General features: G+C 41.6%; 2 protein-coding genes across 4 annotated transcripts in view; one reads left to right on the forward strand and one right to left on the reverse strand.

Annotated features, from left to right (window-relative positions):
- Positions 1-629: 629 nt before the first annotated feature.
- LOC144248641 (protein arginine N-methyltransferase 9-like) lies at positions 630-16,040 on the reverse strand. Of its 3 annotated transcripts, none has more exons than XM_077790680.1 (14): positions 16,018-16,040; positions 15,677-15,781; positions 14,896-15,108; positions 14,343-14,491; positions 13,185-13,421; positions 12,553-12,720; positions 11,390-11,492; positions 10,283-10,389; positions 8,147-8,339; positions 4,352-4,535; positions 2,517-3,228; positions 1,658-1,811; positions 1,154-1,276; positions 630-960 (listed from the first exon to the last, which is right to left on the reverse strand). In XM_077790680.1, the coding sequence occupies exons 3-14, from the start codon at positions 15,079-15,081 to the stop codon at positions 745-747; spliced, it is 2,532 nt and encodes an 843-aa protein (XP_077646806.1). In that variant the 5' UTR covers positions 15,082-15,108; positions 15,677-15,781; positions 16,018-16,040; the 3' UTR covers positions 630-744. The 3 variants fall into 3 exon arrangements, with proteins under 3 accessions (XP_077646806.1, XP_077646807.1, XP_077646805.1); XM_077790681.1 differs by lacking the exon at positions 16,018-16,040 and adding an exon at positions 15,881-15,900; XM_077790679.1 differs by lacking the exon at positions 16,018-16,040 and having other exon boundaries at positions 15,677-15,858.
- Positions 16,041-22,512: 6,472 nt separating this feature from the next.
- The window catches only part of LOC144248643 (rho GTPase-activating protein 10), a gene marked incomplete at its 3' end in the record, with an annotated part of 102,442 nt that continues 99,967 nt past the window's right edge, over positions 22,513-24,987 (forward strand). Inside the window, exon 1 of the mRNA XM_077790683.1 lies at positions 22,513-22,837. Coding sequence (XP_077646809.1) covers positions 22,684-22,837 — 154 coding nt within the window. The remainder of the gene's footprint in view (positions 22,838-24,987) is intronic.

Below are 24,987 nucleotides of genomic sequence, written 5' to 3' on the forward strand. Positions count from 1 at the left end.
CACAGATTTAGTAGAAGGAACTGGTTACCTGCATTATACCAAGATGTAGTGCTGTAGAACATCAGCAGGAGCACTGCAGTGACTGATGGTGTTTTATACAACTTTCTACAGGTAAGTTAATTCCCATTGTATGCCCAGAAAAAATTCTCTGGGGGAATTCTAAAAAGTTGACTAGTTTTACCTTCCCTTATATGGTCTGAGTTACCCAAAGGCACTCCTTCACAGCTTTTTAGAATGCTCTGTGTGCAACACTAGCTTGTGGTACTGCAGCTGGAATGCTGTTCAGTCCTCCCACAAGAGTTACATCTCAATGATGTACTGATGTAGGAGGTTCTGGCAACTGAGAAATTGAATCACAGTTTGAGAAACAAGGGCTCTGTCCCAAACAGCCACAGCTGTTTATTGCTGGTAGAGGTACCTGGATGCTTTTTTCCCTCCCTACAGCTGATCTGGTAGATCTCTGTCACACTGCTGCAGTCACTACACAGGCCAGAAATCAGGTTTGTGCTGCAGTGAACACAGTATCTCCTCTAGCTTGGAAGGATACTCTTACAGTGCAAATTTTAGTCCACCAGTTGAACCTAAGTATCTCTTATTACAGTCTTTTTGATCAGTAAATCAAATCAGCCTTTTTCATCAGTAAATAAAATTTAGACTTTAATACAAAGTAACAGCAGTGTTGTTCTGAACATTCCATTTATGCATAGGTAATTGAGCACAAATCACTTCACACAGGACATTCCTTCACCTTTTAACTATAATGCTGATATTGCTTTTATGGTGTTGGACATCAAGTACAAGTTCATCTCCAACCTGAACTGGGATGGGCTCATCCAGAACAACTGCAGCTTGTTTCCAGTGTGAGGACTCATCAGATGTGTTCAAGCTATGGTCTTCATCTAGATGGATGTGATACCAGAAGGGAATGGCAGTGACCTGACCAGACTTACAAATTTGTACCTGAAAATATTTAAAATAATGATCAGTTATACTACTTTATTCTTTGAAAATTAAGTGGTTCAAACCATTTCAATCCTTTTCAGGGACAGCTGCAGATAAATAAATCCTGTATTGAAATGTTTAGTGCACAAGAGCAATTAAGAAGCAGTGCTGCAGAAGAGTAGCTAAATGCACTTTGGGTGCCAGAACTCACCTTCACTTCTCTGCTGGGGCTGTTCAGCAGAGGGTTCATGAGATCCAGCCTTAAAAGCTCTGCTGGCTTGCTCAAGGGTACACAGGGTAATGTGGAGAGATCCAAATACACACGAACAGGTACCTGAAAGTATAGACCAGAACTTCAGGCAGCATCAGCCATTACAAAGTGAAAAGGTAGTAAACTTAAAGTTGCCAGGAATTACTGGAATGGCTGTAAGAGACAAAATGCAAAATACAGCCCTCTAATGCTTTCTGAAACACTGGAATACAGTTGCCTGGGAACAGTTACGGCACAGTCATTCTTCCGTACAGTAGCAGGGACAAAATTTCCATGGCATTTCTAAAACAAACATCACTGATTTTAGTTTATCTCAAGGTCCCTGTGTGGTTACAAAAGACTTCTCTTGATAATTTCAACAGTGGTTTTTTTATAGTTCACACCAAATCTAAACAGCTAAACAGCTGCAGCTTTGAAATCAGAAGTCACCCACCAGCTTCCTACCTTGAACTGGTTGATGAAAGGGGCTATATTAAACCCCAGGGTTGGTTCTGTTCCTTGAACAGCACTCTCCAGCAACAGAGACTCCGATTCTACAAGCATCCCATATACCAACACATACTGTGGGAAAATCTTCCCTCCACTGTGAAGTAAACACCTGTAAAATAAGAGGGATTTCACCTGTAAAGCTGATCAATCAACATTAGTGAAAGAACAGTAAATACATTTAAGAAAGGCACACTCGTTCTTCCTCTGAAGTCAATTGCTCCTAAGCATAACGTGCCATCACTAAACACAAAGGTTAACAGTAAGGTTTCCCTAGGCCCACAAAAGAGGATAAATCCATTTCACACTTATTTACCCATTTCCATTAGTTTCCTTCTTCTTTGCCTTCCTTCCCACTCCTCCTGCTGTGAAGAACAGCAGCTTTGCTGCTGCCTCCCTGGCTGTTCTGACACCATGGGTTTGTCTTTTAGCAGGACCAGTTTGTTCAGACAGCCATTTGACATCTGGGCTTTTCTCAACTTGCACTAAAAGCTACCTTAGTTATTCTTTGTTATCCTACAAACTTCTGACAGACCAAGGAATATGATCATCCATTCATATTCTTGCATAAAAAAAGATAAAAGAATCTGAGATGGTGAAATCATGATGCTTTTCTAAAGAAAATACATAGTATACAATGGTCATGCCAGAAACACTGGCAGGTTCAATGCAAGGAAAAATTCTTTTACTACAGAAGAAATGTAACAGTAGTTCCATACTTTTTCTACAGTAGAAACAACATAGTTACAAGCAATATCTTAAAATTTTTCAGGTAATTACAGAGTCCTACAAATACTTTTGTCCTTCTATACTGTACCTGGATATTGCAGCCTTTTCCATCACTTCCTGCTGGATTAAACCTGATGTCTCTATAACATCCAAGATAATAATACTCCACAGTTTGTCTGATTTGGGTCTCTGCAGCACCACACTTTCTTCTTCTAAGTGGCTGAGCCAAAACTCTAATGTTTCCTTAGAGAAATGGTTTGCTTCTGCAATGACATTAAGTGCTGCCTGATGCTGATCTTTCTCAACAGAACTGTAGGCTTTAACTGGTCCAAGCTTGCCAGCTATAATTGGCAGGATGGAGAATCCTTCAGATACATCTAAAATGTAAAAAGCATCAGGATCCACACCTAGAGAGCTCATGTTTTGATGCTCTTGGAGGTTTATCCCACTGCCATGTCCATCAACATCCATGGAGTGCAAGTCCTTACTTAGATTTAATGACAGCAGCACTTTGCTCATGGCAGCTTTAAAGCATTCATGGTAAGCTATGTCATTCAGCAGGGCTATTTCTGTGGATTCCAGCACACACACTGGAGTGCTGCCATGCTGTTTGGTGCTTGTTTGAAGTCCAGCCAGAGCATTACATAATTCAGCCTCATTGCCCAAACTCAGTGTGTTGTCTCTGTCACTGAAATCCATCCCACACTCTGAAGGCAAAGAAGTAATTTTCTGGATCTTCAAGTAGCAGTCTTGACAACAAACTTCCATCATCACAGTATCTCCAGTCTTCACAGAATAATCTTGGCAAAAGAGCATTAAAAAAGTCATGTCAGTTACAGACACATCACTTAAGAGCCTTAGGGTGTCTGAAGCAAACTAACCCACCCAAACTATGATCTCATTTGTTCAAACCTGTGCCACAAGAGGAGGACATCAAACCACTTGAGTGTGTGCAGAGCAGGGTGACCAAGATAGAGAAAGGCCTCAGAGGGAAGACTTACAAAGAGCAGCTGAGGGCACTTGTTTTGTTCAGCCTGGAGAAGAACAGGCTGAGGGAAGATCTCGCCACAGTCCAGAACCCCCCTCAAGGGTGGCAGTGGAGGGGAAGGTGCTGATCTTTCTCAGAGAAGGCACATGAGGTAATGGAATGAAGCTGCATCAGGGAAGTTCAGATGGGACATTCAGAAAAGGTGCTTCACCCACAGGATTATCAGTCACTGGAACAGGTTTCTCAGGGTAGCAGTCACAGCATCAAGCTTGCCAGAGTGCAATGAGCACCAGGATAATGCTCTTAGACAGGTGATTTAATTTTAGGTAGTCCTGCAAGAAGCAGGAAGCTGGACTCTATGATCCTTATGGGTCCCTTCCAGCTTGAGATATTCTAAGATTTTAGGAAATAGGAATATAAAAGGTGGGTGAGTAGAGAGTAGACACTGTTAAAGATTACACTGCCAATGCCTGTAAGAGAGTATTGAAGCTGAATCCCACATGGGGCAAGGGGTAGGTAGGAATGTTTAGTAGTTTTGGGTAATTTTGGGTTTGTGGCAGTAACAGCTAGCAACTCCTACCTCACCTTGCCCCCCTTCCTCTCCTAAGTTGTATGTTCACCAAGTCAGCCAGTCAGTAGTCCCACTTTTTGGAGATGCTCCACAATGCATTAAATTCAATACAGAAAAAAAACCCCAACTTAATGAAAAGCTTTCTCCTGGATCTCATCTGCTTAACAGCAAAGTCCCATGAACAAGCCCTGATAAAAAGACCGTGCTCTACAGAACAGAAACACGATCAGCTACTTGCTGTTGAATTTCCAATGCTATTTAGACTTCCTAATCTCTGAGGTAAGCTAACTTACAAAATTAAAAAAAAAAATCCCAAAATGAAACCAAGTTAATGTACCACAAGAAGCAAACCCACAGGACATACCAAGGAGGCCCTGCACAGGATACACAGCCTGTTCCCAGCAAGTTTCCTCACTGGGACTTGTAGATAGAGAATGCTCATCATCAAGCTGCAGTACAAACCACACCACAACAGCATCCAGTATTCCTCCTTCAGTGACTGGCAGACTGAGCTTCCAGGGCTTTCTAGCTGCCAAGCTTTTCAGCTCCTGACCAAAGCAGAAAGAGAAAAAACAGTGGGGGAGTTTATTTCCATAAATAAAAATTTGGTTTAATTAAACTAAATCATTCAAAATTTCTATACCAATCCATGAGGGCACCCAACAGAAACTTGAAGTTACCAAGCCTCTACAATACCAATTATCATCATTAGTACTCATTAGCATAGGCAAGAGCCATTTCCCTCATGGACAGCCTGCATCCATGAGAAGCAAACATGCCTACATCTAAGAACACACACATTTAAACCCACTGAAAACTGCAAGACTTCTGACTGGCAGGGCTTGCCTTACAAGAATGAATAAAATCAGAGCCAGGCTTTTGGCTGAACTCAAGCCAGTGCTCAGGCACATGTTTCACTTAAAACCTGTGTTCAATGTGTACCATTAATTTACTCAAACACAGATTTGCAGAGTCATTATAAACACAGGAAGTCAAACATCTTTGAAGGTCTTTTATCTGCTATCTGGACTATTTAGGCCTTGTGTAAAAGCTCAGGCATGTACAATCTCACTACTGGGAAGACCTCAAGGTCTATCCTAAAGGGATAATTTATAAATTCTCCAATACTCCTACAAAGTTTTGAATATGTAACAGGAATTAAATTTTTTTCCATGTACAATTTATTTTTCTCAGGAATTACCTTCTGCTACCAACATTCACAAGCACAAAAGGACCAGCACTAATGTTTTACTTCCAGCATAAACCAATTAACAGGAGGTCAAGCACAAGGGACCAAAGGTTCTCTCAGTCACAGCCATTCTACTTAGTAATAACCCTTCCAATACATTTATCAAATTCCTGATCTGCTTATGTCAACATTTGTTCTCTTTTCATTTCAATCTTAAAATACATGTGGCAAAAGAAAAGTTCATGTCCTGCTCTGAGGACAGGACCAGCTGTCACACGCTAGGTTTCTTACTATTTCCTCTTCACTCTGTGTTCTCCAAGAGCTTGTCTATCCCTCTTCTCACAACTGAGATGGCTGAACAATGGGCAAGTTAAAATTACTGAATGATAACCAAGGCCACTGTAAGATCACACTGCTCTTCAATACAAGTGCTTTGCTGCCAGGCATCCTTTTGTAACCTCCTCAGCTAGTGAAGGGAAGAGTAGTCAGTTGAAGTTTTGCTGTTATCAAGCCCCTTGAAATAAGACAGCAAGAGCACAAACATCCATCTGGTTCCTGGTTTCTGGGAAGTTGGAGAGGTATAGAAGTGTTTTTGATATTAGAAGTATTCTTCCCGATTATTCCTCAACAGCAGAGGCCCAAGATTCTCATCCAGTGAGATATAGTAACTGCAGAGTTACATTGCCATCACTTAAAAATCCATTTGAAGGCTTATTTCAGCTTTCCCTGCTCTCTGCTATGCTGCTTAACCCATATTTATTTCTCACATTTCCCACTTTATAAGCCTTCTTCTATTTTATATGCCAATAGCAGATTTAAACAGTCGTAACACATCAGGATGGCAATTTATCAAGTAGTTTTGTTAAGAGAAAGCAAAGGAAGTAAAGCAATGGACAGGAATAGGCAGTAAAATGCCAAACTGATTCAATGTCACACATTTCCTCTGAATGAGAAAGACCTACAAACAGAAGGAAAATCCAAGAAAAAGTATGCAGTTATCAAGTTTCCTATGTCTTGATCCACAATTTCTCACATATTCCACACCACAACTTCTCATGAAGGATTAGGAAGAGCCAAAATCTGTAACTGTTGGCAAAAGCAGAGTTCCTTTAGGGCCTGAAAGTGAGATTGAGCTTTAATTACTAGCTGCAGAGGTAAACACTTCCCCTGCCAGTGGCACTGATCTGCTGCCAGCAAACATGCACACAGGTAGCACTTGGCAAGTGTAATTACAGCCACACCTCATTCCCCTGCCTGGGAGGGACTGAGCTGCTGCTGCTGCTAATAACAGCAGTAATAAAGTAAACACCATAAAGCAGCTGCTTTTTAAAAATTACTATTATTTGTGAATTTTGACATATTATTTCTCTGATCTGTAATGATGTCTTTGAAATATCCTACAAGTTTGAAATACACTGTTGTACTATAGTTTAAGCCTTCTCAGTTCTGCCAGTTTAGGTCTGGACAGTTAGCACAAGCAGAATAAATGCAACATCCCTCTAGTTCTTTAAAATAGGAGTTTAGAAAATAGGTCTTACAAAATTACTTTAGTAGTGCTAAGTGATTTGTTACCTGAATTTCTGTTCTTAGTTGGTAATTCTGATACTGTTGTTAAGTTTAGGAGGATTTTTTCCTACTACAGTAGGAACAAAGACAATTTTTTTCTCACTTTTGGCTGCATTGATTGAACATCCAGGTATGGCCATGATGCAACACATTAAAAAAAACCCCAAAAAAAATCCTTGCTGGAAGTAACCTGTGTTTCAAACTGCCACGTTTGCCCAGTGAAAAAGTAACAACAAACAGTAACCAAGGATTCCCAACCACATTAGTGACTCATAACAGAGGCCTTTCTTCCTTTTTACTTAACAATATCTTAACATTTCATGATGGGAGCACTCCATTAGTCTGACCAAAACTTCAAAGGAGCACTTCTGAAACATGATTTAAAGAATAACACTGTTCTTTACTCTTCTAAATTATCTTTACATGTTTGCCAGCAGGCAGATCTTAAGAACAAACATCTCTCAGATAAGAGCAATAGTTTCTTATTGACGCTGGAAGCAGAAGCAACGTTAGGTCACAGAGATTCCTCCCAACAATATACTGAAGAGCCTTGTCTTATTTCATTTTTCATCTCAGGATGTCACATAAGCCAGCTGGGAAAAGCTATTGATTCAGAAACTGCAACTCCTGGCCAAGCAGCAGCCAAGAATAATTTCGTTTATATAACAGAATCTATTTTAAGCTCTGATTCAACGCCAGCTCCTCACCACAGGTCAATGAGCAAGAAGCACACCAGAGATCAGATGTATCATCATTTTAGCAAGCTCAGCTGCAGGGGCTAAGCTCCTTGCCTTCCAGTTCAGGCCTATTTAGCATACACATACAAATGTATTTTGTGCTAAATACACACAATTATGCTACTAGATTTTAGAATGCCCTATTACAGAAATACCCTAAGACACAAAGGAGCTGAAGTGTGGAATCAAATGGTTGAATAGAAGAAATTCTTCATCTCCTCTTTTACATTTACCCACTAACATTTACATTTTTATGCCAGATGGAAAAATACAGTCTTTCTCCTGTCTTCAAGAGCTTTATGAAGACTGACTTTAGAGAAATAAACTAAGTCAGCTACACAACTGCATAAATCATTTAGGATGGATCTCTTGCATCCTTTTTCCTCTCCCTGTACTGAGGCTGGTAGCTGTTTGATCTTACAGTGAGGTAGTTTCTAAAATTCCCTAAGCTATGCCCAATAACCAAAAAAACTCCACTTACAGACTGTCATCTGAGGAACCACATCACCACACCAGAAAAGCATCAAAACCAGCAGAGCATTTAAGAGCAGCTCTACGTACTTTGCACTTGTGAACTGTTCTGAAGTTGAACCCAAAACCAAATGACAAATGGGACTTTCCCTACCATAAAAAGATTACTTCAGAAGGGTTTAAAAAAAAACATTACCTGCAGATCATTGAAATCCACTGTCATGACTTGACAGGGCTCTGTGAGGGCTCTGTAACCCCCAGGAATACGACTGAGCTTCTCGGTGGTGTAGGGCTCCACAGTTTCCTCTGAGCCAGCAGCAGCATATGTGGGACTGAAAAACTGCACTGAATTTGACAAGCACACACCAGCAACTTCTTGCATTCCCACTCTGGGAGCAAAGGCAAACAGAGGAGAAATTAAATTCCAAGTAATTTGACTAAAAACCTAAAGGAAATTCTCATTAGGCTGACTAATTATTTTTAAATGTTGAGAGTGTTAGAATAGAGAAGTTAAAAAACACTAAAACAATTCTGTGGGGTTTTTGCCATATTCAGAGCAGCTCTAAAGTGCAGAAAATGCACCTCACTTTCAAGAATCAGAACTGAATGCTGTCACCAGAAACTAAGAAAAAGCTCAATACATATTAAGAATTTCACTATATCATACAATAAAAAAACCCAATATCAATCAGAGCACAAGCAATGAAACATAACTTAAAATTGCTGAAAGAATGGGACAGAATACAAAGTAGAAGATCAGATCAGGCACAGAGAGATGGTTATGATATGCAAGATTATCAACAATTGACTGAAAGGAGATTCTGTCTCTCAGCAAGATAAATCAGTGTTTGATTATAAATTAAATGCATTTTTAAATGTACTTCAGGAAAAAAAAATCATGTATTCATTTAATTCTAGGCTCTATGTCTACTATAACCACTCAAAAAAAAATTAAAGCATGAGGAAAAGCTCAAAGAAAAGTTGTATTAATTGTTCAAGGCAGACACTGCTAGATTATATAAAAATCACGAGAAAAGAGATACTTCCACACTACTATTTTATTGGGCCTCCTGCTCAGAAAAAAACCATCCAAGCCCCAAAGCTTTCCTTTAGGTTGTGAAAACACTTGAGGAAATGTGAAGGTATGAACATCAGAATAATTCAAACAGATCTGCGTAGTTTAAATCTAAGAACAGGCAAGTGTTTTACATAAAAAACTTTACTTGTTAAAATAATCTTAAATATTCCTACTGGAGCAAAAAGGGATCTCAAACTATAAAGGCACGAAATTTAAAAGTGACTTTTTTTCCCCTACAACATATAATTAATTTGTGACAATCACCTCAGTCCTGCTAATCACCTGACCTTAAGCTATTAAAATGGAGCATCAATTCAACCATCCAAATTTAACAGCAAATTAACTTTCATTCTATTTAAATTTTGTAAGGAATGGTCGATGTCCAGTTTCAAGGCCAAACCTCTTCTAATTGATGAATAATTAACTTACAAAAGAAACTATTAAAAGAAACTTAAAAAATAAACTATTCTGTGACCATCTACCATGGAACTTCTTTCTCTTTCTGGCCACTGTCCACGTCTACTGCATTAGAGAAATCACTGATGCAGCCTGGCTGTTTTACATCCAGCTCACTGGAGCTCCTCTACAAGTATTTTCTCTAATTTACAACAATATTAATCCTAAACAAAATACCTCAACTTCAAACTTCTCATAGAGAGACTGTCTCCATACAATGATAATATTCCAAAAGATTAGAATAAATATGAAAGTAATTAATACACAGTCAGAACTATCAGCAAAGAAACTCTACTGTATGCCAGCTCAGAATTAGGCAAAAGACATTCAGACAGATAAAGACAACTGGGGTTATCAACATTTAGGCTTTACAGGAGTTAGATCCAGGGCTAGATCCAGAAGTGTGGTATGGAGCAGATCATAAAGAGGGTAAAATGAGGATAAAGGCCAAGCATTTATCTAAGAATCTCAAGGTCTGAAATCGAGAAGTAATTTTAGTAGGAAGGAATTAAATTTCTTTAGCATGTGTTAGAGGCAGATATTTCAGCATAACTGTATGATTAATGGGTCCAGAAAATCTGAACTTCAAACAGGTAGGGTGGTAGGGCAAAAAAAAAAAAAAAAGATAGTTTGGAAAAGGGGTGGGGTTGGTGAAAGCAGAAATCTTTTTTGTTAAACAGATCATCAGCCTTTCAAAAAATAAAGAGGAAAGTAAATGAGAAATGGTCAACAAAAACAACCAGTCTCTCTTCCCAAACAAAAAATGTGGGTTCAAGCTGTGCTAGACTTCAAACACACCTGTGATGTTTACGTATCTCTTTGCATTCCACTGCCATCCCAAATATTGTAGCACTTGCAGGAATAACTCTGCCATAGTCTCCAGCACTAATGTCTTGGTTTTTAGGCTGTGAAAACATGAACAACATACAATGAGATAGTGGCCTATTTCTACCATTACTGAAAAGCCTAAATTACATATTAGTGAGCCATTCAAGTGTCAGTCAAAACCTTAGTGACTGGTAAAGTCACTAGCCTTTGGCATTCTGTTGCCCATTAAAGAAGTTTTTTAAATACAGTGTCACTTCCTCTGTGTAACTCTAACAAAATGCAGATTGAAAAACACTGTTAGACTACACTGAAACACTTGAGGACTTTTGCGTTATGCATCATTCCTGCACTTAACACTAGAGGTCATCAGTTTCAACTCAGTATAACACAAAATGTTTCAGTCAGCTAAAACTTTTTTTTTAAATGAGTTGGAATCAAGGCAAGGACAAAATAAAAAGAAGTCCTTCTATTAGGAAGAATATCAGCTTAACAGAAATCAGGCTATGTAAGACTCCCTGTCATATTACTATTTTTTTTTTTTTTTTGCTTAATGACTAGCAAAACCACAAAATATAAAGTAAAATCTGAGACCCAGTGGAATTGCTCAATCTTCCAAAAAGGTGCAAATCAGCAAAACTAAATTAATTTATCAAATTATAATTGAGTGTTCTCAAATGTTACAATGAAAAAAAACTCTACCATAATTCAGCATTTTCTGCTTAGACTGACTGTACACTTAAAATCTACACAAAGCCTTTTGCTGTTACCTACAAAGATGGGAGAAAAAAGATTTAAAATAAATGAATGAACAGTGATTAAGAGTGAACCACCTGTGATGAAGGAAGATTACATCAGGGAAACATGCTGTGCAAGTACATGTTTACTCAGAACACAGAGCTCACAGAAGTACAATGTAAGTTCTGCCTCACTGCCACTCTCCAAAATCGAATTCATGGAGCAAGCCCAGATCACTCATTTTTTAGCATACCAAATGGAATGAAATATTTACAAAACAACTGTTTCTCATTCCCATATGTCTGGAATGTGTGCACAAGCACGGGTACCCACATCACCTACCTTTGGTTGTAAAAGCAGATGTTCCCAAGCATGTATCAAGCTCTCCACAATTCCTTCTCCAAATAAGCCAGCATCGACTGTTTCTGTGACAACCAGGGAAACTCTAGACAAGAAAAATATGATGTATAACAAACACTTCTGTCAACAATCAATCATTCTTTTAAAGAAAAATCCCCACCATACCAATATGAGCTCAGACAGAACTTTTACCAGGAGTTTCAGTACATGTGGACAATTTAATTCTTAAAAAAAATTATGTGTTTTGAATTGTTGTCAGAAGTTATTGAAGATGCAGATAAAAGAGAGCAAATATTGAGGAAGAATTTACTGTAAAGCTTCTTGCTCAGCATTTATAAATAAGTTGTGTGGGAAGAATCTAGCCAAAACAGGAAGATGTTTCAGCCTGGGCACACAGCCAATGATACTGCAGAATATATATTTTGTGCAATAGTATGTACTCATGCATGTGTATAAAAAGGAATTAAAATCCCCAAAACTATAATCAAAGCACAAAAAAATTCCTACACAGACTAACAGCCTAATATTAAAATCTCCTGAATTAAATTAGAAAACATATGATATAATAAGAGGAGACACTTCCAGAACAGCAGTTATTTATTAATAGCTGACATCTAGTAACTCATTATATACATTAAAGGGATACATGTATTACAGTAGCTCAGCTGACACAATTGGACAAGGCTTGATTGGTCTAAACCAGGAGATTCATCATTTCATATCATGAACCTGTACCATCACCATAATGTATTAAATATTAGTAACTTGATCCTATTCAAAGGCTGCAGAAGTGAGCCACAAGATCTTAGAAATATAAAAGTGTGTTAAAATTACTTTTATGACATAGTAATCTAATTTTTTTCCCCATTGCTGCAGTATCATTATGTATGCCTCAAAGTTCGCACCATCAAAGAATTAAACTCCTTAATTTATGATATTGTTGATCTACCAAGAGAAATTAGGATGACCAGAAGAAGACGTTGTCATTTCTGCTCTTTAAACAGATATAAGATACAGAGAACCTTCTCACATTATGAGCAGTATCACAGAGGTGTTATTTCCTGTTTAGGTCACAAGACATTTCCTATTTTCTAAAAAGGATGAGCAAACTCAAAATACCATCAGAAGAGAAAGCAGCAACGTACCTTTCAGGCATGTGCTTTGGAATTTCTATATCAAGTGACTTCAAATGCAGAAGTTTGATCTCTCTTTCCATATTATTTGCTGCCACCACATCACGGGCAAGTTCATACATGGTTTTGGATAATTCGCAGGCATAGACAAAACATGCTCCCGCCTTTTTTGCAAACATACTGAAAGACAAAAATCAGGGGTTTTCCCCTTCTCCACATCTGCTTCATATTTCTACCAGTTCAAGTCTAAAAACCATCCTTAGATTAACTGGTATCTGATATTGCACAAGTTGATATCCTCTTGATATGTTACCAGCAAAAAAACCATCACAGTTAGCATAAAGACACTCCCTCAGCTATGCTGAATCCACTTTTTACAGTCAATATTTAAAGACAGGACAATAACATTACAACTTCAAAACCCATGTGAGTAATTCAATTTCAGCAGCACTTACTGGCACAAACAAAAAAAGGTTCAAAAAATACTATTCTAGACTCACTGCCTTCTGAAAGCTTTGCTTACTTTTGTAAGTTCTGTCTCCATAAAAGGATCAAAGCAGTTATTTTTTCCACTCTCAGCCAAATTTTGTCAGGCAACCAATACTTTTCTATTAAATTCCTATGAAATGTGCATTGTGGCATACCTCAAAATTCCTGTTCCCGTTCCAATATCCAGGACAGATTTGCTCCCTGAGCGCACAGCATTCTCAATGGCCCTGAGGTAGGTGAGGTTCCTCTTGGCATCGTTGAGCATGATGAAGTGCCAGCGCTCCACCAGCCAGTTTGCAACGCGGTAAAAATTCTCCTTGGCGTCGGCAAAGTCGGGGTTGAGCTTCACTGCTTTGTGAAAATAGCCAGCTGCTTCGTCTCTGAAGCCCATTCTAAGAGCAAAAGTGACAAAGGGAAAGTATGCATGCAGCTGTGAACATCTGAGGGTCTGTAAAGAGGTCTTATGTCAGCTAAAAGACAACAGAAATAGTCAGAAAAATTATCTGTAGAAAGAGTGCCATTACTTCATGAAAAAGAATGATTTATAGCTTTATATCAAGTCACTGTAAAATGCAAAGCCAGCTCAGAAACACCATTGTGTGCACCAACCTTCATACACTACTGCATCTTTTGACAAAGTAAACCAGGTTTTATTTACAAAAATTCACTGCAACAACATGACAGCAGCAGCTCTGCAATCCAGTCTCTCAGATCCTCTACTCAAGAGAATGTTGTAAAATGTGTAAAACTGTGGATACTCTACAGTATAATGCTGTAATTTACAGTATAATTTACAGTAAAATGCTGTAAAACTGTAAATACTCTATTTAACTGGAACATCCTGCAAAATCACGGAATTTTGATTTGCCAGCTTTTGCATTAAGTGTCAATTCTGAAAAAAGAAATTAAAAGAATCCAAAAAGAAATCAAATTGTGAATCTGAATCAAGTTTTAATGATACCTACAGCATAATCTCAAATCAGGCAGCACTGAAAAAAGTCCTAAGTCTATAAAATATTTGTATACATTTTAATACAATGCTCAGAGAGGTGTTCCTTTAAAACAAAGAAATTACAGAAAGGGAACCTAACTAAAACCACCTGGATTATGATTTCAGTCTTAAAATTCCAGCCTTAGAAGACCTGAGCAACAACAAAACATGGTGGCGCATATTTTTCCCCACTTTTGCTGTGATTAACAACATTTATTTTAGCATTGATTATTCTTTTTAAGCTATTTAAGAAAAACAGATTTGAATGTGTTTGTATTCACAACATGACTCTTACAAAAACTGAATATACATCACTGCAAACCTGAAGAGATGTTCTCCCATACTGTTACAGATCACTTCATCATTGGGATACAGTTCAAGTGCTTGTTCATAGCAGTTAAACAGATCCTGAATCCGTGCCAGAGAATCCAGTTCTTCTGCCCATTTAAAGAGAGTAAACTGAAATGTCTCCTAGAAAATAAAGCACAGGCCAATGAGGTTCTGCGAGTTGCCAGAAGTAGGGAACTGAGCCCTGAAAACATCTGGAGGTGTCCTGACATACACCTGGACACACACAAGGATCAGCACCCAGCAGTGTTTACTGAGAGCCTGTGTGTATATGCATGTTCCAATTATAAAAATGTCCTGATTTTATTAAATGCCATTGACAGATAGAGACTAAAAGAATATTCTGTGAACTCCCTTCATACAGAGCTTATTAAAGAAGTCATTCGCCATCTCAATTACTACTGATTTTCCAATTCTGTCTTCAAAAAAGCAGAAATAAGTTACATGTAACAAATCACAAAACATGTCACAAAGATCTCAAGAGAATTAGAATAAATAAAATGTCAAGTAATTCAAAGAGCACTTACTTTGACAGTGGTTTTTAACTCAGGAGCTAGATTTAGTACCAGGAGATAGTGAGCATATGCAGTTCCAAAATCCTGGTTCTCCAGGCAATGCTGAGCACTCTGCAAAGACCTGGAAACCAATTCCCGTCTGCTGGCTTCTCGGCCACCCCTGTGGTTAGAATGAAGTTTGGCATTGGAGTTGGGCATTCTGAACCATGTAAATACTCACTTATTCTAAAAAAAAAAAAAAAAACAAAAAAAGGAAAAAAGAAAAAAGTCACACATACTGTGTACTGTAGGTCAAAAGGTTTGTACAGAAATTCGACAGATCAAAATACATTCCAGTTTTCACTGGCATTTAGCAAAGATGTCTCTTCTCCCACCAAGTCCTAAAGACTCAAAAACATTTTTACACTACTGATAATTCCATCAGCTCTTTTGATGAAGTGTCCACCATTCAAAAGTCAAGTGTGCACATCTGAGTTAAACCAGGTGTCCTGGGAACAGATTACATTTCTGCCTTTGTAAAATTTATTTTCATGACATTTTAGCATGTCTCTGACCAAACAGTTTTCTACACTGTAAGTTCATGCACTCAACAAATTTCACAGTCAGCTACAAAATCTGCAGGTTAAATTTCTTCTCCTTGAACAACAGCATCTCCATAAAGCAAAATCCCACAGAAAGAGCTAACGAATTCACAGTTTATTTTAGACAAGGTACCACGACTGTCTTTTCCCATAAGAAAACACTAAGAAGAGTGACCAGAACCAATATGAACATTTTTATGTATTTTACGTACAGCCTGTATTACCACTGTAACTTTTAAATAAGAGTCTCAGGTGAGCACGGCTATGGTATGTAGACACGGTCCCAAAGCTGAACGCGAAGGTTCCGTGAAGAGGGCCTGCAAGAAACACAACACCATCATGACTTTTCTGTTTTCTTAAAAATAAAGCAAAATACGCAACAAAACGCAGACCCAAGCTCGTCCAGGCAAGCGCACCCCGGGAGACGCAGCGCCGGGGAGGCGCCGCCGCTCGCATCGGGGCCGGGGCAGGGCGGCCGCGGGGCTCCAGGCGCTGCCCCAGGGGGGCTGCCCCGGCGGGCTGCGGGGGGGCTCCCTCTGCTCCGGGGCATCACCTGCTCCTGGCCCGCGGTCCCGGCTGCACGCCCGCCGTCCCGGCTGCAGGCCCGCGGTCCCGGCTGCACGCCCGCGGTCCCGGCTGCACGCCCGCGGTCCCGGCTGCAGGCCCGCCGTCCCGGCTGCAGGCCCGCCGTCCCGGCTGCAGGCCCGCGGTCCCGGCTGCAGGCCCCCGGTCCCGGCTGCAGGCCCCCGGTCCCGGCTGCAGGCCCGCCGTCCCGGCTGCAGGCCCGCCGTCCCGGCTGCAGGCCCGCGGTCCCGGCTGCACGCCCGCGGTCAGCGGCCGTGCGCGGAGCGGCGCTCCCAGGCCGCGGCCGTGGCGCTGCCTGGCCGGGGCCGCGGCGCAGGCGCCGGGCGGGAGTCAGCGCTGTGGGATAAAGGTGTTTCCATCACCCACGTCCTTTCTCGGCCCGCGTCCAGCCCTCTGGAAGCTGGCGATGCAGCTCGTGCTAACGCAGGGCTGTGGAAGGGATCCGCAGCCATGGCCAATGCGGTTCCTTGGCGGTCCGCGCTGCTGAGGGCTGCTCGGCCAGCACCAAAGAACCACCACCTTAAATCCTGCCCGGCCTGGCTGTGTAGGCACTGCCTCCCTGCACTGCCCTGCAGTCGCGGTGCTCCCGACTCTTACTTTTGATTCCCCTCCTGGTAAGTCCCGAGGAGCTCAGGTTGGAACAACACAAGTCATAAACATGCTTTTCTTGAACCTTTGATTGGCAGCTCTGCTCGCAGCAGCAGATCGCGAGGAGCAAAATCCAGAGCTTCGCTCCACATCTTAAGTTCCATATCCGCTGCCTCCCATGCCTGTGCCACCGCTTACCTTCCCTGTGGAACTGCCTGCTCCAGGGAACAGCCCCATTCAGAGCCCTGGAGTGCCGCTCTAAAAAGGCAGAGTTCATTCGGTCATGTCCTACTTCTGCGACAGGAACAGGCCGTGGCATTGTTTACTAATTATGAAGTGTTTGGGAGCTGCTCATCTTTACTTTCCCGTTTTAAAGCATGAATGCAGCTCTTCCATGCTTTTACAGCTGTGGATATTGTGTGTGCCGTTTAGCACATCCTTTTTAGAAACAAATGAGCATTGTGTAAAAATGCCAGGACAGCATTTTGAACGAGATGAAAACAGCACATACATAATGGGAGCGCGAATCTGAATGGAACACGGTAGCAGCTAAATTGTTGAGCTGTGCTAGAAAAAAACATAACTGGTAAAGCACTTGGACTGAATGAAGCCCATGAGAATGTGCAAGTATCAGTATCAAAAAATATCAGATCCTTCATATGCAGATTTGTGAGAACCCCGGCCTTGCTTTGGGGCCTCATGTGGTGGTGAAATTCCTCCTCCAACCCGTGCTTCCAAAGAAAAACTCCGCAGGCTTAGCTGTTCGGTCTCAAGGCAGTTTATTGCTAGTTATCTAACAGATTATGTTCTTGGACTGCGGCTATTTGATCAGTGGCCTGGGTAGAGGCACACACACACCCTGACATCCTCTCTATCTGCTGTCTTCTTCGTCTCTCTCCCCGCCTAGGGCTGCTGCTATCTTTTATAAGATATATTACGTATAACATGTTTACAATTATTCCCCAATACCTACTACCTACGTTGCCAAGTGTTTTTCTACTCTAAACCAATCTGTGAGTGCCAACATCACCAAGAACATGGAGGTAAGGAAGAAGAAGGATGGGTTCAGCCCACTTTCCTCCATCTTAAAACTTCTGACCCCCATGTACAAAGTGAAAACCCCCCTGTACATGTGTTAAAACCCCCCTGTACAATACTAAAAAAATTTCCCCTCTACTTTGTAACTACTTATACTATACTATCTAACCTTTTGTGATTGCTTGTTCCACCTCCAAAGTTGGTAATTCATTCCATGGCTCAAACTCAAAATCACAGTTGTTTTTCAGCTGTCTGCCAGGGTCTAGAATGCTTCAGACCAAGGCCTGGAACCTCTAAAAATGCCTGAGAGACATTTTGAGTTCCCACACAGATTGAGCTCCAAAGGAGGATATAATACCTGATTAAATCAACTTGTTGATTGGTACCAACAAGCCTTAATTCAGTTTTGAAAGAAAAAAAAAAAAAGCTGTGAACTTTAAATTAGTTACAGATAGAGAAAACCTTCTTGGAGTTTGGCTTAATTATGCTTTCCAACTACATGATGACAGTATGAGGCAAAGAAAATGTTAGCACCTGTGGGACATCAGGAGTACACAATGCAATTATCACCTGTGGTCAGTGAGGTGTAACAAGAACTGGACAGTACCAAATACTGTAATGGGCAATTATCTCTGGCCCTCCATGGTTCTCCAAACTAATTCAGCTGTATTTTTTGTCAGAGCTAATAAGTGCTAGTGGGTAGCATAAATTCTTTATGCTACCTATTTTTAAGCATAAATGAAATAGTACTGTGTGCTAATTTGACCCATTTGTGAAGATTACTAAAATATGGCAGTGTAAAATCCTTGGAATTCACAAGAGTCCATTAATTTCAAAGGCTGGGAAGGATGCTTGTTAATTTCATACTCACAACTTTTTGATGGAACACTTCAGGAAGAAATGGCCCCAGGATACAATGCTTTGTAACGCTGACAAAACATACAGCTGCTTTCTAAAATAATTTGTTGGGTAAAGCTTGTACTGTAAAGGAATGCAAGAAAGGAATGCCCATCAGAGATATACATGATTTCCACAATAATCATCAAAGTGGCTGACAGTAGAATAAATAATGTTGGGTGGTTGCAGACCAGTCTGTTTACATATGAACATACATATGAACTGCTGATGGATGAGAGGAGAGGGAGCATGCAGCCTCGAGGTATCACACTTATTCATCAGACCCCTAAGGTCTTGCAAGTCAACCGTGATTGTGTACTCATAAGCAAAATGGGAGTTAGAAGGAAACTCTTTAAACCCTCTATTGAACCCATGACAGGACTAACAGAGGTAGAAGTGCTTAGACAAGACAAAAAATTGTAATTCCTTGGAAGGCTGCTGTTGCTAATGATGTTTTGAACAACACAGCTGTGTGTTGGAAATGGTGGGAGCTGATATTGATGCTCGATAACAAAACATCTGTAAAACTGAAAGTAAAATTCACTCATTTCTAACCTGTCTCTCCTTAATATGCAGCCTGGAGATACAATCAGCCACACATCTGAATATTATCTTTTATAAAAATCAGAATGGTGATCTGAAAAGAACATGAGGAAGGTAAGATGGGACAAAAAATACTGGTGTATGCCTATTGTATAAAATGACTTGAAGAGGGTATTTCCTGAAACCATGCTTGCAGTGAATGGCAAAGGAAAATACCAAAGCAAAGATAAATACACAGTTTATGGACAGGATATTGCTACAGTTTCACATAGTCAATCTATGTCATAGTCTCTTAAAACAGGCTAGAAGAAGGCTGTAAAATTTGATGACCTTGAGTAGACAGTGGCAGAAAAGCAGAGATTTTTCTGATATAAAGCCACTTCTAGCCATAATTAATGGTAAAAGGGCTATTTCTTTTAATGCTCATTACATAGGTAATTGTGCATACATTAATTGGTTACTTTTATTTCTCCTCAGTGTTCCATCATTTGTTTTAAATCACAATTCTGCTGTTTCAGAGTGTGACACTTTTGAACTGGTGGGTCAAGTTTAGGAAGACATATATTTAATAACTGTGGTGGTAGGAATCCAGTATGTTGTCTTGATTAACTGGATAAAGAGTGTAGAATATCAATTTAGCAATGAGTTTATTTTATTGTTTTGTTATATAAATAGAAGTTGACTGTATTTTTTCTGGGAAAAAAGTGTTATTTTAATGTATTTCTGTTGTACTGACTACTCTTTTTAGCGGCAGCTAGAAAAGTAGAAAAGAATACATTTTGACTTCACATGATTGAGGCAGGTGGACCAATTTCCCCTGATGGGCCTATCATATAGGCCAGCTCTAAATTTCAGACCTGTTGCATTTTTTGCCAGCTAAAAACCCCAGAACTAAGACAAATATTCAATTAAAAAAAAAATTATTTGAGTGCAGGCAGCTCCACACAAAGCATGAGACCCCATATGCTACAACACTTCAGTGGAATTTTAATGGGGAAATTAAAATAACTAAAAACAACCATGAACAATATTATTCTAACTTTAATGCTGAAGACAACTACAGAACAAAGTAAACAAACTATCCATGGAAGGCATACCTACACTTGAAATGCTGCTCCAGTAATCTAAACAGAGATAATGATTGTTATTTGTTTAAGGTGGTTTTCTTTTTCTTTTAAAATTCTTTTTAAACTGATTTTTGAGTAGCATAGAAACTTCTCAGCTAAGTAATTTTAGAAAATAAGTATCAGCAGATAATGTGATCTAGTAGGTGAAACACTTGGCTGAAAAACTGAATGTTCAGGATCAGCTCACAATTGCCCTTTCTGGTCTGCTGTGATTTCAGGTAAATCATCTGCACATTTAGGTAGCATCTCATTTGGAGGGGCCACACTCATTTTCAGACTACTTTCAGAAACTACACTTACCCATGAGCCTTCATGTCAAGCCCCTTCTCCCTGCCCTTGTCTTTACATAATTGTGTTTTCTGACCATCCTTATCTACATGAACAATGAGGACACTATCTTGCCCTTTGACCATGAAATTGTGTTTACTCCCTTGAGCTCTGTGATTGCTGCCAGAGGAGTAACAACATCCTCAGTCTGGTTTCTGAAGCAGGCTCTGAAGTGGACAGGTATTAAAAAACCCAGATGTTTACAAAATTGAATACTACCCAATATACAGCTTTATGAATAGGAGTAATTAAAAATGAGATTTGTAAAGTGCCCACCTATTTCCATACTTGATTCTCCAGGTCAGTGTATGGGGTCATACAGAAAAAGCTTGATAGTTACACCACCAGTTATCTTCATCTCAGTCATGCATTTTAGGCTTTACTGTGGGCCCAACAATAATACATTTCATTAATACCAAAGATCATTGCTTCAAATGGAGAGGGAACCCAATTTGCCAAAATACAGAAAAAAATAGATTGAATTGACTCCCAAATGACTACAATATATATATCCCCCAATCATCTGAGAAAGTCCCACAAAAGCACTCTGAATTGCACTACTGTCAAACCATTGAAACCATGAATTATAGCTAAATTATAAACACAAATATAACTATAAGCCTTTTATGTCTTCTTCATGGATTTCCTAACATTCTTAACTGAAACAATTCAGCATCGAGTTGACTTCTTGTTGTCACAGTTTTTGTTCACAAGACTGTAGTAGTTTATTGAATGAAGACATAAAGATGAGCCTGTATCTACTTTACTGAGTATTTCACATGCAGACCCAAGTGGGACAGGGTGAGCAACAGCAATCTTCTCAGCTGGTAGACAACCACCGCCGCAGCCAGTTTTGGATCAAGAAGCCTGTGTGTTGCACTGTGCATCCTCCCTCTGGGAGCCTGCTCAGTCCCTTTCCTAAAGCTCACAGAGGTTTCCATGAGGTGCAGGGGGCCCAGTGGCTGGTACAATCATAGAACCATAGAATATGCTGAGTGGGAAGGGACCCATCAGAATCATTGAGTCCAGCTCTGGCCCAACACAGGACATCTCAAGAATCCCACTGCGTGCCTGAGAGCACTGTCCAAATGCTTCTTGAGCTCTGTCAGGCTTGAGGCTGTGACCACTTCCCTGGGATGCCTGTTCAAGTACCCAGCCATCCTCTGGGTGAAAAACCTTTTCCTGACACACAACGTAAACCACCTATGACTCAGCTTCATGCTGTTTTCTTAAGTCCTGTCATTGGGTACCACAGAGATCAGTGCCTGCCCCTCCTCTTCCCCTCATGAACAAGTTGAAGACCGTGATGAGGTCTCTCCTCAGTCTCCTCCAGGCTGAACAAACCAAGTGACTTCAGCCACTCCTCATATGGCTTCTCCTTAAGGCCCTTCACCGTCCTCATAACCCTCCTTTGGATAGTCTCTGATAGCTTAATGCCGTTTCTATACGGTGGCACCCCAAACTGCCCCCAGCACTCGAGGTGAGGCCGCCCCAGAGCAGAGCAGAACGGGACAATTCCCTCCCATGCTCGGCTGACGATGCTGAGCCTGATGCCCCCCAGGACAGGACTGGCCCTCCTGGCCGCCAGGCACTGACTCACATTCAATTCTCCATCAGCCAGGACACCCAGGGCCCTTTGCACAGCGCTGCCCTCCCGTTCCCCAGGCTACGCACAGAGCCAGGCTTGCCCGTCCCAGGTGCAGAGTCCTGCACTCGCCCCTCGCGTCTCTAACTTGCCGGGGGTGTCACTGCGGAGCAGAGGGCTCTCTCTGGTAGCGGGGCCTGCCCACCTTCTCCGCTCGGGGACGCCCGCAGCGCCTCAGCGGAGCCGCCTTGCCCGCGGACCGGGCGCACCGGCGCAGCCCCAGCGCCCCGCCCGGTGCCGCCGCCGCCGCCGCGGGGAGCTCGGAAGGGGCGGGCCCCGTCTCTGCCCGCCCCGCTCGGGCGTGTCTCGGCGGGGCTGCCGAGAGGGAGGCTCCGCTGAGCTCGGCTGTGTGTGCCCCCACCTAGCCCTGCGCGGGGGGAGCTGCTGCTCCGTCTTTGTGGCCGCGACTGCGGAGGGCGGCGGTGCTGCGGTTCGCGGGGAGCCGAGCCCCGGCGCGGCGGCGGCGGCCATGGGGCTGCAGCCTCTGGAGTTCAGCGACTGCTACCTGGACAGCCCCTGGTTCAGGGAGCGGGTGAGAGCCCACGAGGCCGAGCTGGAGAAGACCAATAAGTTTATCAAGGAGTTGCTGAAGGATGGGAAGAACCTGATCGCCGCGACCAAGAGTGAGTGGCGGGGAGCGGGGGGAGCTGCGGGGGCGGCTGCCCGGCGCCGGGAGCCTGTGAGCCGGCGGCGCTCGCCTTTGTGGCACATAGAGCTTTGCACTGGCGCTCTCCTGCCTCTCCCTTGGGTTCCCCATCAGCCGCTTGGAGACGCAGGTCCTCTCCAGCCCTTCTCCGCAGAGGAGAATAAGGGATAGAGGCGGCGGCAGCGCCGGGTGACTCCTGTTGCATCTGCCCGGTTCCTGGGCCGGGCCTGGCTCCTGTGTTCGGCGGTGCCGAGCCCGGAGCAGCCCCGGCTCCGTGTGAAATCCGCCGGGAGGACTCGGTCCCAGGTGTTGCTGGTGCGCTGCAAGCTGAGCGGCTGTGGATCGCGTACCTGACCATAACCCTGTCGTGCCTGTGCGCTGCAGCCTGTGGAGAGGCTGCTGGAAAATACCTCTGTCAAAAGAAGTGTGTTCAGGATTTAGCAGACGTAGTTTTGTGCTGACGGCGCTGGTTACCAGTTCTATGCCTTTGGCCTCTTAAAATGGGATTGTGTTTTGTTAATTTTGGGTTTAATTGTTGTATTCCTTTCTAGTGTATATAAATAGTTAGCTATAATATGTTTTATGTGGGAATCAATTTTTTTTTGCCTTGAATAACCATGCTCATGCACGTTTTTAGTATTTTTTGCTGTTATTTTATTGTGCTAATGTATTTTTTCCATTGAACATGAGACACGGTTGTGTAGTCACCTAAGTATTTATTAGGATGATTTACTATACCAATTTTTCAAATAAACCCCTAATACAGTGCTCTGGCACTGTGTTCTCGGAAGTGTACAGCACTTATGGTATGGTGAACTTCTGAAGCCAGGAAACCATGCTGTCAGGATGTTTCTATTAAACTGATAGGGTTTTGGCTGGTGGTTTGATCAGTGTAGCTGCCTGGATATGGTGAAGTTTTTAAAACCAGAATTAACTCATTTCTGTAAATAAAACCCACTGTTTTCTGGTTTTGTCTCTGGTAGAAAATGCCATATCAAATTTTACTTGTCTGAAACTGTTATTCTTTGGCCAGTTAACATTCAGTTACTGCTAAGTGTAATCTTAAAGGATTATTAAAAATCTGTGACTTGAAGTGTCAGTATAAATAATTTTAACTTGGAGTGTAAAGTCAAAAAGCGTCCCCAAAATTGGGTAAGAACAGTAGAGGGAAATCATTCCATTTCTCTCCCTCAAGCATCTAGACAGTATTTTGGCAACTGCTCCAAGCACTCAGTTGCTCATGTATGGTAATGTATATATAGCTTAATTTGCAAGCTGGCTGTGGTGAGGAAAGCCCTAACTCAGTGAGCATCCTGTCCACAGCTGTGTGTCCACAGCATACCAGAATCCTGTGCTGATAAATTGGCTTTATGTACAGTGCTCGGGGTGCTTTCCTGTGTGTGGTGGAAGCCAAGTGTGCTGGCCAGCACCACCTGGCCTGAGAGGGCTCCATGAAATAGTTCGGGCTAGCCCATGAGGGCTGAGATCCTGCCTGTTCAGGTCTAAACACTGCCTTCCTTTCTGAGATGACAGTCAGAAAGTTTATTCTTGAGTTTAGTTGCTGTTTCTTATTCTAATAAACATCTTCAGCATACTTGTTTGAAAAGTACAAACAGGTTAGACCCTTCTTCCCACATTTCAGGTTTCTGCAGTTGTCTCTCCTCTTTAGAGTGCCCTGAGTGACAGGTTTGAAGCTGAGTTGCCTTCAGCTGGTGCTGGTGAAGGAGTGCCGCTGTTCAACAGACATATAAAGACAAATTGAAGTAGAAGAAGCACAAGAAGCCTGGTGTTTAAAACCCACTAAAACCCCAGTGGTTAGGGTATTTGCCCTCCTTGTATTTTCAGAAGAAAAAGTTATAATGTAAATTCTTGGAGGAACCTGATTCGTTTGCTATCAGGAAACCAAATGGGATTAGTATTTGTTCCAAAAATCCAGCTTGAGAAATGGTCTAGACACAATGGTCTATTCATTTGTGTCCAAACTGCATTTTGTGCACAAAGAGAGTCTCACTGCAATTTTGAGAATGTGATAATAAAGCAGGGTGTAGTGAGCTTAGATGATTGCCTCTTAAACAAGAGTTGTTGACAATTTTTAGAAAATTGTTTTAGTCTTTTGAACAAAAAATG

The sequence above is a fragment of the Lonchura striata genome, unplaced genomic scaffold (genome assembly GCF_046129695.1).
Source record: "Lonchura striata isolate bLonStr1 unplaced genomic scaffold, bLonStr1.mat Scaffold_219, whole genome shotgun sequence".
In the NCBI taxonomy this organism is placed as follows: Eukaryota; Metazoa; Chordata; class Aves; order Passeriformes; family Estrildidae; genus Lonchura; species Lonchura striata.